The sequence below is a fragment of the Rousettus aegyptiacus genome, unplaced genomic scaffold (assembly GCF_014176215.1).
Source record: "Rousettus aegyptiacus isolate mRouAeg1 unplaced genomic scaffold, mRouAeg1.p scaffold_m13_p_18, whole genome shotgun sequence".
NCBI classification, from domain to species: Eukaryota; Metazoa; Chordata; class Mammalia; order Chiroptera; family Pteropodidae; genus Rousettus; species Rousettus aegyptiacus.
In genome coordinates this window covers 1,642,836-1,658,573 of record NW_023416293.1, presented here as the reverse complement: position 1 = coordinate 1,658,573, position 15,738 = coordinate 1,642,836, and the positions used below count along the sequence as shown (strand labels likewise).

The window sequence follows — 15,738 nt, the reverse complement described above, 5'->3', positions numbered from 1 at the left end:
TGGCACTGGCCCAAGAAGCATACTTGGTACGAGAAAATTAAGACTAGTTCCTGTTAACTAGTTAATCTATGTTAAAATTCAGGAAATGACAATGTTTTTGGAAAGATTATGTTCCTAAGAGTAAGATCCAACTTCAAAAAATAAACAGATTAAAAAAATTTCCTCAGCCTAGTCCCACGGTGGTTAGAAAAACACACGAAAAACTATGACAAAGAAGAATATTCGATGTATTTCTTATCCCATACCCATGATTTACCTGCCTTCATCTGGTCACCCTATTCCAACAATCAAAGCTAAAATCCAGCAATGCACTAAGTATTAAGGGAAAAATAAAACAGAAATGAGTATTTGGCATAAAGGGGGATTGGATGACCTTTTCATGCCATTTAGGTAGGGTCACCATTCCTGATAAAATTGCCTGATTAAAATCCTATTTATCGGTAAATACTTAACAGAACACCTTCTAGTGACAGGCCCTGTCCTAGACATTGGTGACGGTATGATGCTATCAAGGAACTGCGCAGAATTATGATACATGCAGTGAGACAGGCAGGAAACACGACTAGGGCAGAGACGTTTCACCCAGGTCTGATGAACAAAGGTTCAGCTACAGCCAGAAGGAGCAGGTACCCTGTCTGAAATAGGATATCGCAGACAGAAGGACTGAGGTGTGCACTAGGACAGCCTGCCCAGAGAGCAGAAATGTCATTGTGTGAGCATAACGCATGTCTGTTGGGGCAGGAAGCAGTGGGGGGTGTGTGGGAGGTGGGTCTTCCTCAGTCAGGGAGGGGTTATATCATAAAAGGCATTAGACTTTATCCTGCAGGTGAATTTTAAGCGGAGGAACGGCACTATCATTTATGTTTTTCAGACGAATGACTTTAGTAACAGAAGGGAAGACGGATTAAAATGAAGTCATACCAGAGGTTGAAACCAGTAAGGCTATGATATTACACAAACAGAGATAACGAGGGCCTGCACTTGAGAAACTACTGTGGGGATGAGGATCGGGAAACCAATTTAAAGAGTACTCAGAAAATAAAATACGTGACAGGCATCACAGGTTCCCAGCTAACTGCCATATCCAACAGCATTCCTCACCCATAACTCACCAGAAAGCTAGAAAAGCCAGATATCCTCCTCCTCGGCTTCATCACAGCCCCCAATGAACCAAATCTGGACTCTCCTGGAAAGGAGGGCGGCTCTGGCAATGCCTGCTCTTTGTGTTGAAGGAGAGAGCTGCACGTAGAGGAATGCCCTACTCGCCTCTGCTCTCCTTCACGTCCTCCTGGAGGAGGATGCTCTTTGCTGCTATGCCCTTTTACAACTAAGAGGGGACAACCGAGAATAAAAGCCAATGTGCTGAGGACAGCAGAATAGAAGGATGGAAAGTCTTGGTCCCTGACAACCAGGCTGTGATGCTGAACTAACCCAGGGTCTGTTTATCTCTGGACTTATTAAGTACCCTTCCAGTTAAAGCCACTGATTGTCAAGTTCTGTGACTTTTAGACAGAATCAACCAAATTGAAACAGAAACAGGAATTGGTGACCTGACTAGAAAGGGTTTGCAATAAAGAGTAATTCAATTTTACTCCCAGTGTTCTTGGGGAACTGAGTAAAAGATAAAATTACAACACAAGAGGTGCTGGGGGGTGGAGGTGCTGGATAAAGGGGACAGGTCTGAGATGCGGAAAGGATGGAAGGGAGAAAGCTTGCTTTTGGACATGCTGCTTTGGTAATATTATGGAATCGTTTAGGTGAAGAGCATATTTAGATGAGTCTGGAACACATCCAAAAAGTGTGACTTAGATCTGCTGATGTATAGAAAGCCTGATCCTATCTAACAAGGCATGACCTCACTCTCTCTTGGATGAGTCTAATGGAAATAGGAGGGTCAAAAGAATGCAGTCCAGACCAAAAGTGCCTTAATTTGAGGAGTCCTAGAAAGTATTTCTCTTCTATTAAGACTCTGAAGATGGACAAATATTATTTTAAAATAGGAAGATTGTTTACAGAATAAATCTAGAAATAAACAAATAACACTACTGCATATTTTTATTTTCTAAAAATCCAACAGCAGCCAGGATAATCTGAAAAGCACTTAATCTGGATCTGTGACAAATGAAGACCTTGTGCTAATGTGACTACACCAGAGACTGTCCCAGCAACTGAAACTAATATGAGTCACCCACTTTACAATGTACACCAGTAAAAATTAGGAGTATGTGAATAACCTCATTCCCAAGATATGGAAAATAACTCTAGGACATGTTTTATTGGTACAAAGTGAAACATAATCACTGCAATAATTTAGCAGTGCTGTGTAAGATCAGGTAACCTTATGAGGATTACACTACTCGTCCACGAGAAGGAATTAATACAGGTGACCCTGACACGATTATTTTGTACATGTGGCAGAGTTACGGAAGAAAAGAACTGATTAGCAGCTCCCAATGTAGTGAAGAGGAAAAACACAGTCAGAGCTGGAGCAGGTGACAGTTTCACAGACAAGAGGCACAAGGACATATGGCAAGAAGGCCCTATAAACAGCGACTGTAAGAGCAACCCAAAGGCTGATTTTCACGTTTACAAAGGCTAGACCAGACAGCTGATGTACTAGGCCTGTACAGACCACAGCAATCCTCATCAAAGGCATCCATGATGAACAGCAAGCACTACCAAAGATAAAAGGAATGTGCCTCTGACATCAAGCGAAAATGTTTCAAAACGCAATACTGACTTGGGAAAAGTGAATATAATTCTAAAACATAACTTTGATCATGCTGCTCTCAACCATAAAATCTTTTAAGTGGGCCGCTTGGCTCACAGATCCCCTTAACCCTTCATCCTAGCCCTAGACTAATAAAAGTTCTAAGCAAACTTTCAGTTCTGTCTCCTTTCACGCAAATGATGCTCTAGTTATACTGGACCAGCTGGTATTACTCAAGCCCATCCTGCGTTTTCCTCCTCCTGCCATTCTTCTCAGGCTGACGGCTCTCTGCCTGCGAAGAGCCTACTGATCCTTCAAGTTTTGACCCTTGTTACCGTTCCATGTTCCCTGATCTTACACGTAGTCCCCCTCCTTTCCATTCCATCATGTTCTGCTCTTATCAAAATCATGCTATTCTGTTTCGAATTGTTACTTCTGTGTACCTTCCCTATGATATCCTAAAGACCTTAAAGAATTCCTTTTTGTGACTTCTACAGGGACATAATAAATAACTGTAGATCGCTGTGTTAGTGACATAAAAAAATCACAGACAGAAGCCCTCAAAAGAACATACAAGGACAAGTTTATCAGAAGTCTAATAATTCTGATAAATATTCATACGCTCCTCCTGTTTATAGGAAAAAGCAATACATAAGAAATAAACATAGGAATTATTCAGTAGACAAGATAATGAATCACTGTGGTCTAGAAATTCCAGACCCTATTTTTAGTTATCTGGGCAGGTTTAAATTACCTTTTTCTCTACTTGCTTGCACTGCAAGTACCTTCTTGACAGAAGTGACGTGAGCAACAAAGTCTTTGTTAATTAGTTAATATTTTTAATACTGTTCAGAACACTCCTCCCTTTAAAATATACTGGTTTAACTATATCTAGCTTTTCCTACATTTACCACAATTAGCAATGTTTTCTGTGATTCATAGAATATCTAAAGTATACGCCAAAGAACATACTTTTAGTTTTACTAAAAAAGCAAAACTACTCTCTTCCTCTACTTTCACAGATTCTTTTTAGGCTATGAAACTGTGGCCTTCTGCCCATTGCATAATCCTAATTTACAGAGGGGTTCAATAATCAAGAAGAGGCATGCTGTGTTCTCAAGAGCAGAATATATCCTAAGGGATGGTGTGTAATAGTCTAAAAGAATAAGAAACCAAATTCATATCATGGGGCGGGGGCAAAGAAACAGTAAATAGCAATGGAAAGTCTTGAAAAATAAAGGTACATACTGACCATGAAAAATTTAAATCTGGAGAATGATTTCTTACCCAGTGACACAGGCCAAAGAGCTTACAAAGAAAGCGCCTTGCTTTCCTAGGACCTCTAGTTCTAATTATTCTTTTCTGTAACTTTCTATCACGTTTTACTTTTCTCTGAATGTTAACTCTTCGACTCCAAGTTCTGATGTGAACTCCACTGAGAACTCACCTCAAGTCCTGGGCAATCGCTCCACCCTCATGCCATAATTCCCTGGTGCGGGGGAAAGGAATTCCTTTCTACCAAAAATACCACACTGTAAATTTAGAAACTATCGACAATGCAAGAAAAAGTTTAGATCTGCGAATGGGAACCGAGACTCCACCCTCTAGTATTTCTGTCCTTCTGGATCTTTAAGACAACAAAAATGATGGGGACTTTTCATTTGCCAATCCACAAAAAGAAATTTTAAGAAAAATTTAAAAACTACAAACCAAAAACTAATCACCAAAAGTAAACAAAGGCAAATATTTGTTTAACTGCAATGATAATTCTCTACCGGGTATTTCGATTGCAATTACAAGGCGAACCAATCCTTGGACGTGATTCTGTGCGCGTCCAGCGCTCCAAAGTTAGATGACATAATAAACAAGTTCTTCCCTTCCCTCTCCTGTGGTCACGTCAGATACCTGTTGCATCACCTGGAAAGTGGCCTTCACAATCTAGGCAAGGAGCATTATCTCCAAATAATTCGGTTGGGTTGTTTTCTTGATAGATTTTAGCCTCATTTATTTTAATGAGGTCGCCTAGGAGGCAAGGGTATGGTGGCTCCTGTTCACCTGTGCGGAGATTCTAGCACACAGGTATGGACAGCTGCGACTTTCTGGACTCTCGGGGGCTTGAGAGTTTTGAAGACTTGGGCTTGAGGAGGGATGTATGGTTCGGCAGAAACAGAGAAGCGGGGGGAGTAGGCAAATGATACTGGGTGAGCGGGGCAGCCCTGGAGTCCCGGTGGCAGGAGCGGGAAGTGAGACCTGCGATGGGAGCTTGGCGGAGAGAAAGCTCGTCCGCCAAGGTGTCGGGCCCAGGGCCAGGGTCCGGGCCAAGCCGGGGGCGCCCGAGAGATTCGAGCCGATCCGACCCTTGGCCAAAGCCCTCGGGCAGACTGGGCAGCACCAAGACGCGCGAGGATTAGAAAATAATACTCCCCTCCCCCTCCCCCCGGAGAACTAAGCGGGAGGCGGAGACGCGAGGCAGGAAGCGCATGGGCCGGGGTCCGAGCCCGGCCGGCGGGAGGACGCGGGCCGGGGCCCGGGGCCGCCAGGGGCCGCACTCACCATGTCGTACACGTTGAGCACCACTAACTGGTTGGCCCCCATCCTCCTCCCCGCGGCCGCCGCCTTGTCCTCCAGCCGCTCCGTCTCCGAGGGGCCGAGGCCGCTCCCACCCCCGCGGACGCTTCGGGGGGCCCGAGCCGGGCACTACGCGCACAGTCCGGCCCGCGGCAGCCGGCGCGGGAGCATCGGGAAGCCGGACCGCTCCCGGGCGCCACCAAGACCCTCAGCACCGACCGGGCCCAACCGTTGGCTGGCCACTTGGCTGGCCCGCTCCGGCTCAGGCACCTCCCCTGGGCGGCAGACACGTGGGGAAAGGCGGGGCGTGAGCGGGGGGCGGGCTCCGGGGGCCCCGGGGGCGGAGCCAGCCCGGCGCGGGGGGCCGAGCCCGCCTGCGCTCTGGCTCTCTGCGGCCGCACCTCGCTCGGGACCCAAAATGGCGCGGCCTCCGGCCTGTGCGCCCGGCGGGAGCGGGTCCCGGAGGGACTACAGCTCCCGGCATGCACCGGGCCCGGCCCCGCTCGCCGCCCGGAGCGCAGAGGCGGAGTCTCGACTGCTCCCGCCTCCGTCGTGGCGCGCTGCCGACCCCCGACTACAGCTCCCGGCATGTCGTGCGGGGCCCGGTCCCTACAGCCCAGGGCTTCCCGGGAGACGACACTTCTCAGCGTGCGGCGCTTGGGCACTGCGCCAGGTCCTTCGCGGTCAGCCCTTGGCTGGCGGTGAGGTTTTTCTGTCTTCGACCGCTCTTCACTGATGTCGATGCTGTTTCTGTCGCGCTGAGCTCGATGATGCCCACGAAATGTGGCAAAAGACCATACTAACGACCCGGTTTTCCAAATCCCACCTCACTTTTTTTGTGTGTGCAAAGAATGGGAGTGGGGAAATAGAGGAAGGCGGGTAACTGGTGGGGGACGGGTGTAACTTGCATCCAGTTAATCCTCAATAAGGAATTTTACATTTAATGAAACTATCCCGCTGAGATGGGACGAGAATACAGGACTCATAGATGAGCACGACCCTAGGACACAGTCGATGCTTTTGCATGCATCCAATAAAGTGTATGTCTGCCGTGTCCCAGGCAATGTCGCAGGCCCTGGGGAACACCGTAATAAACGGGAGCGGGGACAAACAAAATATCGATGATCTGTGGCTTTGAAGGGAATTAAAGTAGGATGAACTGACAGTAATCTTAGCGTGGCGGTGGTGTGCAGGTCTCTTGACAAGGTGAGCTCTGAATGACAAAACTGGCCCTCCAAATATCAAGGGGCAAGTATCCTATTAAAAGGGAGCCTCAAAGCTAATGGATTAAACCAATTAGGAAGCTATTCCACAGATTCTAAGCTTTGGACTATTTTGGAAGTAGAGTCTCTAAGATTTGCTAATGGGGTGAGTGTTGAGTTTGTTAGGGAGAGAACATTCAAAGATAACTTCGGATTTTTGACTTGGGAAATTGTGGAGGTGGCGGTGCCTTTACAAGACGTGAAAATTGGGAAGAACAAGTTGGAAGGAGGGAAGTCAAGTGTTATGGTTTGATCATGTTAAGTTGGAGATGGCTTTTAGCTATCCGTGATGTCAAGTAGGCCTTTAGATAACTGGAATCATGGCCATTATAGATTCTAAAGCCTTGGGACTGATTGGATGACCTAGGAAAAGGCGTAGATGACAAGAGATAAAGGGGCTAAAGAGAAAGCTCTAGGACCCTTCTTTTAAAGATCAAGTGGAGGAAGGAGAAGATCCCTCTGCAGGAGAGTGTGGTAACACAGAAGCTACAAGACTATTAGATTCAGCAATATGGAGATTGCTGGTGGCTTTGACATGAGCAGTCTCAGGGCAGGAGCGGCATCCAAAGAACGTCTGAAATGGACGGGGAGTGAACGTAAGGTGAACGGGAGGCTATAGGCAGTTTGGGGGTAGTAATGGGAAAGGGCCGCATGGTCAATGGAAGACATTTTAAAGATGAGAATACTAAGGGATACTTGTATAAAGAGAGAACAATTGGTGTTGCAGGAGAGAGGGCAAGATTTCCAAGGGCAGGTAAGTGTAAGGTATCCAGTGCACAGGTGGTGGGTTGGCCTTTAACAGGAGGGATGCTTCCCATGGTGACAGCATGTAAGGTAAAATAAAGGTGAATAGTGATGGCATAAAAGATGCAGAGCCAAATGAAGGCAGGTTAGAAATTTTGGGGTGGTGAAAATGGGGCTATTCTAATTTGCTTTGATTTTCTCAATGAATAAGAGACAAAACGATCATTGGAGAATCAGAGGGGAATCTGGAGAGAGAGAAGGTGTAAAATAGGGGAAACTAGGGAAATGGACTTGAACTGCCTGGCACTGTTGAGTGACGGTAAGTGTTCCCCAGACAGGTTGTAGACAAAGTTCTAAACTTCATCTTTGGTGTACCCAGCTGCGTTGCTTCCCTTCCCTGCTGTGACCTTCCTTTCTGCCCAGCCCAGCTGCACAAGCTGCAGTTGTGGGGAAAGGCACTCTCCATCAACACCTCATTTAGTCCTGGCTCAAACTACTGCATCCCTTCACCTCTTACTCTACACACTGCCTTTGTCCTTTGTGATCTTGTCTAGTTACTCAGCTGCAACTATCAATGTATGTTGAAAGGTCTGATGCCCCGATCTCCGGCCCCCTTCTCTCCTGAGCACTAAGCCAGTATAACCTGCAGCCTGTTGGACTTTTCTACCAGATGTATTAGTTTCCTATCACTGCTGTAACAAATGACAGAAACCATATTAATAGAATTAACAAAGAAAATTTAATATAAGGAATTATCACGTGGGTATTGGAGGTCTAAAAAGACAAAAAGGGAACACTAAGGCATCAGAGTGGTAGTAAGCGCCAGAAGGAGCTCTCAGCCCTAAGCCCTGGGGGAACAAAGAGATCGGGATTTAGACATTAATTTTAAAGTTTGGAGGAGAGAGCCCTGCTGAGCTGGAATCTCAAACTTCGAAGAGGGAAGATTGGCAAGCTGGTGTCTCTGAGGGGGCACGATGGTACTGGTCCTAGATATTTTTTAAAACTTCAAGCTAGGCATCAACGACCACTACCAAAATCTGCTGCCATTGCAGGGATGGAGAAGCATGGCTAAGTTCATGCTGAGAGCAAAGGTGAGAAACAGGAAGCCTTTGCCCTCCTCCTACCCCTCTCTCTCCAGTACCTGGTGCTAGAGGAGGCTATAGGGAGCTGGGTGGAGAGCAGAGATGGGGTTTGCAGAGTTAGGGTCTCAGCAATTAGAAAGGCAGATTTGAAACAGGGAGAGTAGTAATCTGGATACAACCTCCCACAGACAATTTCTTAGGCAACCGAGAAGGAGGCATAAGTTGTCCAAAGCACTATAAAGGAAAATACATTTTAAAGCTTATTGCTACATGAGCTGTGTTGATATGAACTGAGTCCAACTGTTTTATTTATAGCTGTGTACCAAATTACCTAAAAAAACAGCAGCTTAAAACAAATATTATGGTTTTTAAGGTCACGAGTTTGAGCATGTGATTCGTGTTTAGGTGAATATTTCTGTCTGAGGGTCTCATGGAGCTGGAGTCATCTGATGGCTCGACTGGGGCTGGAGGACCTGCTTCCAACCTCACTGATGCAGCTCTTGGGAGGAGACTTCAGCTGGTCAACACGTGGGCCTCTCTGTGGGCTTGCTCATGACCTGGTGGCTGTTTCTTTCTGAGTGAGCGCACCGACAGAGAGTGGGAGAGTGAAAACGAAGCATCAGTGTCTTAAAACATCATTTTGGAAATGGTCTCCTATCAATTCTGCTGTATCCTCTTGGTCATACAGAACAACTCTGGAGCAGTGTGGGAGGGGACCACACTGTGTGTGGATACCAGAAGGTGGATCGCAGGGGGCCATCTTGAGGGCTGGCTGCTGCAGATGGCTGTGTAAAACTCTGTCCCCTCCTCTGAGGTGGTTCCCAGAGTGAAGAATGACTTGTGTGTTCCAGAATCCCAGTTGGTTTCCTCCCCACTCTATCATGAAAAATACTTGCGAGGTAATCTTCAGTTCCCCTTCTTTGCTAGATCAGTTAGTTGTCTTTGGTTGACCACACTGACTGCTTTGGTTGGATAAGTAGTCAGTGTTAAAAGATGGTCATATGGATTCTCCAGTAGGTCCTGAAACAAGCCATTTCCCATTTCAAAATTGCCTGCTGCATGAGGAGAAAACACAGTTGGAAAATTCAGAGGATAATGGTACTTTTTCCTTAGATGTCTTTAAATTGAAGTGATCATTTAAGCTGTTCGTAATTGTACAAGCTTGTTGATATGGCAGTGAAATGTGATTGATCTTTGATCAATCTTTGATTGCTGTGGTTGTGGTAACTGCTCAGGTAGGCACACTACTCTGTATCTGGAGTGGGTGACCACTTTAAGCCAGGCATATAATTTTCTCTGACCATGTGGTAAGATTTCAACATAGCTCATCTGTCAACCCTGTACTTCCTGTGTCTGCAGGAGAATTATTCCATATTGGTGCTAAGAAAGAAATCATCCTTGTTGAGATTTGGGCAGTAAACTGCTCCGATGACTGTTTCATTCTTAATTGGTACAATGTGACCTGGGGCCCAGATGCTGTGACCAGACCAGACGTAACCTTGGCTTGCTATTTTGGTTATCTATGTGAGGGTGTTTACTGAGGGATTCCATAGGATGGGCCGATAATTGAATATTGTTGTTCATATGAATGTGACCTATTTCTGATCTTTTCTCACGAGATGGAAAGGAATGCATTTGCCTACTGAATAGGTGCATCCCATTTACCGAAGGTCTGATTAGCCTGCCTGGCACCAAGTGCACATCTGGCACACCGGCTGCAATTGGCATTACTACTTGGTTAAATCTGCAGGAGTCTATAGTCATTCTTCAGGATCCATCCATTTCCTGCATGGGCCAGACCGATTATGAAATGAAGATATGACAGAGACCACCAGCCTTGCATCTTTTAGGTCCATAATGGTGGCACCAATCTCTGCTACCCTCCTGAAGAATGATGTGATTTTCTAACTTGGGCGTGTGTGTAGGGGACTGTTTCAGAGGCCTTCCGCACAATGATGGTGCCTACTCCGCAGACTGGGGACCCAATTACTCCGATTGCCAAGTATATCAAGTCCGATTATGCACTTGGGAACAGGGGAAAGGACCCGTGGGTGCTGGAGCCACTGCGCCCTTCATAGGTCCCTACTCTAAAGGGGGGCTTGATGATGCCTTAGGTCTCTGGGTGTCAAAGTCAACTCAGACCTGTATCTAATTGTCCTCAAAATGTCTGGTTAATCCCCTTTGTCCAATACACGCACCTGAGAAAATGGCCATCGGTCTTTAGGGGGAATTGTCATGGGATAGACTTGTCTTAGTGTTTCAGGGTGCTTCTTTCTAGGGACCTGGCCACCTCTTTAGTCAACAGATCCTGGATATGAAAATCTACTCGGGTCTGTGGACTGGAGCAAGGGACTGCGACTTTTTATTAAGACAACTGTCCTCAGCATCCTCCTTCGAACTTGTTTTTTTTCTTAAATAAATGTTAACCAATGACCTTGTTATCTGCCTGACAATTTTGTCGCTAAGACCACCATATTCTTTAACCCTCTCCACAGCTCCCTGCAGGTCGAGCCCCCTGGTGCTCCTCCTTTGTCGTTACGGTAATTGTGGCCACCTAGCTTCAGCAAGGCCCCACCTCTCTTACTTCACGGCCTCATCCTCCCCATGGGCGTTAATGAATCCAGCTCTGTGACCACCTTGCCTCACGACATCCTGGCTGCCGAAGAGAGCCACCACTGCACATTTGAGCAATGCGGGTGAATAACGTGCCATCTGGACTCTCTCGTGGGACATAATCCTCTGCTGCGTCTTTTGACCTTGTGTAACGCATCAGCTACCTGTGGGGAGCAGATTGTACGCTGACAAGGTCCTTGCAATCTGTGAGGTCAACCAAAAGGTTGCCTCGCCTTAAGGAACCCTCTTAAGAACGGGGCAGTATGAACCGATGGGGGTACAATGCGGTGTTGCTCGAGGCAGAGAGTAAAATCATGGCCCCAAGCAGACGAAACTGCAGAAGATCAGAGCAGGTTGTGGGTTGGGTGAGGATAATCTTATCTCAGCCAGCAACTGTATGCTCTTGTATAAAAGCAGTTTGCAAAACTAAAACTACACCGTTGCTCCGCCAGCAGTGGACCGTGGGCCTTCTGATCCCAGCTTTCTGTCTCGCTTCTTTTCATCTCCCACCGCGCCCGCTCAGGTACATTCTCCAGAGCCGCGCTGGGCGTGGCAGGATTTACCGCTCGCTGGACGCGGCAGCTACCCTCTGTCCACTTCCCGTAGCCTTTCTATTTCTTCCCCTACAAACTGCCGGAACCCCCAGGCTTTTTTACTTTGCCGAGAGTTGGCCATCATTTTTTCCCAGGCACCTGAGAGCCACCCCACCAGTGAATTTGCCTCATCCCTTCCGATCCTTGCAAAAGTATCAGTTAAATTCCATATCCTAAGAAAACGCTTATCCAGGCTTAAGGGACTCTTGGAATCCAATCCCAGGTGTATTCCCCTGGCTGCTGCCAGTACATGCAGGTTAAGTTTTGTAATTCTCCCCTCCCTCATAAGTCCGGGCATGTCACCTGGGTTCAGCCGGGATTTAACCCAGAAGAGGAGGGAGGGCCACCCATCCTCTTATTGTTGTGGTGTGATCAAATCTAAGACCCACGGAGCCAATTGAGATGAATTGTGAGCCTTTATTAGCCGGCCGGCGACTGACTCTCTACCACCACGCAAGGGTAGAAGAGATCAGTCCAGAGCCTCTAGAAGGGATAGCTTAAAAAGCCCCAAAACCCCCTCTAGCAAGCAAGCAGGTTTACAGAAGCAGAGGCTGGCCATTAACACATCTTTACACAGGATAACTACACCCTTAACATTAAACAATGGAAGCAGAAGTTGGCCATTTGAAAAATTTCCACCCTTAACATTATCCAGGAGAGGGTTCTGCAGCATCTTCCAGCTCAGCAGGAGTGGTCGCTCTTCCTAGAGAGGGATGGGCCATGTCTGCATGCTCAGAGGGTGGAGTGGTGTGTGTACACAGAGACAATGTATTCGCAGACATCCGTCCAGGTAACACCGTCCCAGACTTCAGGATCCCAGGTTTTCCCTACTGGAGCCTTGACCTTTGCGTAACAGACCTGCCTTGGAAGAGGGTTCACACATCTCTGGAGCCCTGTGACTTCCATGTCTGCAGCCTACCATTCATTTGCGTCTGCCTTTCTATTACTGGGGATGACGATCTCCTTACGAGCCACCACAGAGGCACTCTGGTTCTCCCACTTAAACTGCTGTCTCACGAATCTTCTTCAGGTTGTCAAGAGGTAGCATAGCACGTTGGTGAAGATGTAGAGATAAGGGACCTCTTGTACATTGTTGGTGGGAAGGCAAATTGGTGCAGCCACTGTGGAAAACAGTATTGAGATTCCTCAAGAATTAAAAATGGAACTACCATATGATCTAGCAATCCCACATCTAGGTGTATATCCAAAAGAAAGAGGATTTCGAAGACATATCTACACTCCTGAGTTTACTGCAATATTGTTAACAATAGCCAAGATATGGACACAGCCTACGTGTCTGTCAATGGATGAGTGGATAAAGATGTGGTATATCTGTATATGTACGATGAGATATTTAGTCATGAGAAAGAAGGAAATCCAGCCATTTGCAACAACATGGATGGACTTTGAAGGCATTGTACTGAGTGAAATAAGCCAGACAGAGAAAGACAAATACGATATGACTGCACTTATACGTAGAATGTAAAAAAAAAAAAAAAGATGAACTCCTAAGAACAGAGAATTACCAGCTTCCGGGGGGTGGGGGGAATTGGGGAAGTGTCGTTTAAGGGTGCAAACAAGGAACTAGTCATAAATAAGTCCTGGAGAGCTAATACACAGCATAGTGACTAGTCCACGATACTGTTATAAACTTCACAGCCGCTAAGAGACTGGATCTTACTTGTTCCCACATCAAAAAAGAAACGATAATTATGTGATGTGTAATTAATAGATGTGATTAATAGCAGAGGGGAGGGGGCGGAGGGAGAGGGAGAAATGATGGAGAGAGCCTGGGTGGAGTCCTTCACCGCCCTGCAGTGTGACGAAGGCCCAGTAAACCCATCAGGAGTGGCGTCCGGCTAGCATAAGTCTGCCTACGTGGTCCCGCCTCACTCGGTCACGGTCACGGGGCAGGGAGCAGCCTGCCAGGCGGGCCATGGCCTTCACGCACATGTGGCCGTGGATTTCAGAGGGAAGCCGCCAAAGCCGAGTCCGTGACACCCGTGCAGAAGGAGGCTCGCGAGGAGGAGCGTTCTCCCGGCCGCCGCATGCCACACACCGCACGCCGCACGCCGCTGCTCTTCCCCGCGGCCTGCACCGGCCGTGACCTCTGGCTTCCCTCGGAGCGGCGCGTGAAATGTTCAGTTTCAGCGCTGGGTCTCGTTCCATGTTGCCTCCCCCACGATTTTAATCAGGCAGTTACCCCGCACCTCCCATATTATCAATTTTCCCCAGGCCCCTGGATTATTCCTATCAATATCCAGTAACCTCTCCCCCTCCGCCCCCTCCAGCTGCCCCTCTGTTTCTTGGCTCCGTGTCGCAGAAAAAAAGAAACTTCTTGAACCGTCTCCACTTGCCGGCTCCACTTCATTTCCCATTTTTTTTTGCTCACGATGAAAAGAGTTTTATTTTTTATGATCAATTAAATAGTATAAGTTCAACGTGGTAGGAAACTAGAGCAAAAAAAAAAAGTATGCTCTGGAATTATATGATTTTTAAGGTGAGTGACTAGCACCCTCTCATTTGTCTCTATGTAGGGAGACACATCGCTTTATGTAAAAAGAAAACATTACACGTTATTTTCCTGTCGTCTCTCCTTTCCACGGTTTTGGAGGTTTTGGTACTATCCTCTCCTCTCCACGTCTCTTCACTCATCCCTACTCTCCTTCCCCTGTTGATACATCTAAACGCACACAGGCACCTCATGGAAACAAAACGCTATGTCCCCTTCCGTTCTTGTCTTCCTGCTTTCGTAGGCAGAGCTTTTGTTATATAATGGAATCATACTGTGACTACTTCCCTGTAGTTTGCTCTTATTTAATAAAACCTCATGGAAAAGCTTTTAAATTACAAATACAGATAGATCTATATGGTCAATATACCATCATTTATTCAACCATTTACCTACTGATAGGCATTAATTCTTTTTCTAGAGTTTTGCCATGATAACCAGTGATATTACTACTACTATACTCCTCCTCCCCCTCCTCCCCCTCCTCCCCTCCCCTCCTCCCCCTCCTCCTCCCCCTCCTCCTCCTCTCCCTCCTCCTCCCCCTCCTCCTCCCCCTCCTCCTCCTCTCCCTCCTCCTCCCCCTCCTCCCCCTCCTCCCCTCCTCCTCCCCTCCCCCTCCTCCCCCTCCTCCCCCTCCTCCCCCTCCTCCTCCCCCTCCTCCCCCTCCTCCTCCCTCCTCCCCCTCCTCCCCCTCCTCCCCTCCTCCCCTTCCTCCTCCTCCTCCTCCTCCTCACACACACACACACATACACACATACCCTCCTACTGGTTCTGCTTCTTTGGTTGAACTCTGAGTGTTACTAATTGTTTAGAAAGCTGTGATAACATCTAGACAAATTAAGAAGACCATGTGAGCATTAAAATAAAAATTTTAAACTTAAAACTCAGAGCATCAGCTTCTTATTTTCAATATCATAAATTGTACATTTCATGTGACTCCCATTAGAAAAACTTCTGAAATATGTTTGAATCTGCACGCATTATTAAGTTTAGCCACATTAGGTAAATTAACTATAGCCATGTAAGATTTCATGTGGAAAGTTTTGTGCAAAATATTTGACGTATTTATACATTTTCAAAATTTACTTTCACACTTAAGAAGGAATGTAATAGCCAAATTTAGTTTTTTAAAAGTGTTTATTTTTTAACAAAAGCCTCATAAGAGTACACAGACTACCTTAAGATAAATGCAAACACACAAGAATTAATTTCATAACAAAAAGAATATGTGAAACTATTTCTGTTTGGGGTAATTTAAGAGCATTTTTCAGATCTTGAATTCGATGACACTATGAGCTTATACTAGTATTTCTTGGTCAAATACATGCTTTCGAAATAAGTAGATATACACATTCTTTCTGCATACATATATCCTAGTAAACCAACTTTCATTTTTCTTGATCTTTTATTCTCCTTGTTTTGTAAATTGGTGCATAAATATATTGTCTATAAATCCTCATATAATGGAAGTAGCTCAAAACTAGAATACTGAAGAACAGTAGCATCAGGAGAAAGAGAAAAGCAATAACCAGGTCGCCATTTGGACTGAAATAAGAAAAAAAAAATCATTAGAAATTATGGAATAACTAGCTACTATGCCACTGACGGAGAACAAAGATTAATAAGACATCTTGTCTACTCAAAATGTTTACCT

General features: G+C 46.3%; 2 protein-coding genes across 3 annotated transcripts in view; both read right to left on the bottom strand.

The window, feature by feature from the left end:
- The window catches only part of DESI2 (desumoylating isopeptidase 2), a 39,264-nt gene extending 33,699 nt beyond the window's left edge, over positions 1 to 5,565 (bottom strand). Inside the window, exon 1 of one of the 2 annotated variants that reach the window (XM_016151267.2) lies at positions 5,264 to 5,565. In XM_016151267.2, the coding sequence (XP_016006753.1) occupies positions 5,264 to 5,305 (42 nt within the window). In that variant the 5' untranslated portion in view covers positions 5,306 to 5,565. The remainder of the gene's footprint in view (positions 1 to 5,263) is intronic. The other variant, XM_016151265.2, reaches the window with a different exon arrangement.
- A 9,715-nt stretch (positions 5,566 to 15,280) lies between these two features.
- CATSPERE (catsper channel auxiliary subunit epsilon) overlaps positions 15,281 to 15,738 on the bottom strand; it is a 77,519-nt gene continuing 77,061 nt past the window's right edge. The window contains exon 22 of the mRNA XM_016151264.2: positions 15,281 to 15,629. Coding sequence (XP_016006750.2) covers positions 15,473 to 15,629 — 157 coding nt within the window. The 3' untranslated portion in view covers positions 15,281 to 15,472. The remainder of the gene's footprint in view (positions 15,630 to 15,738) is intronic.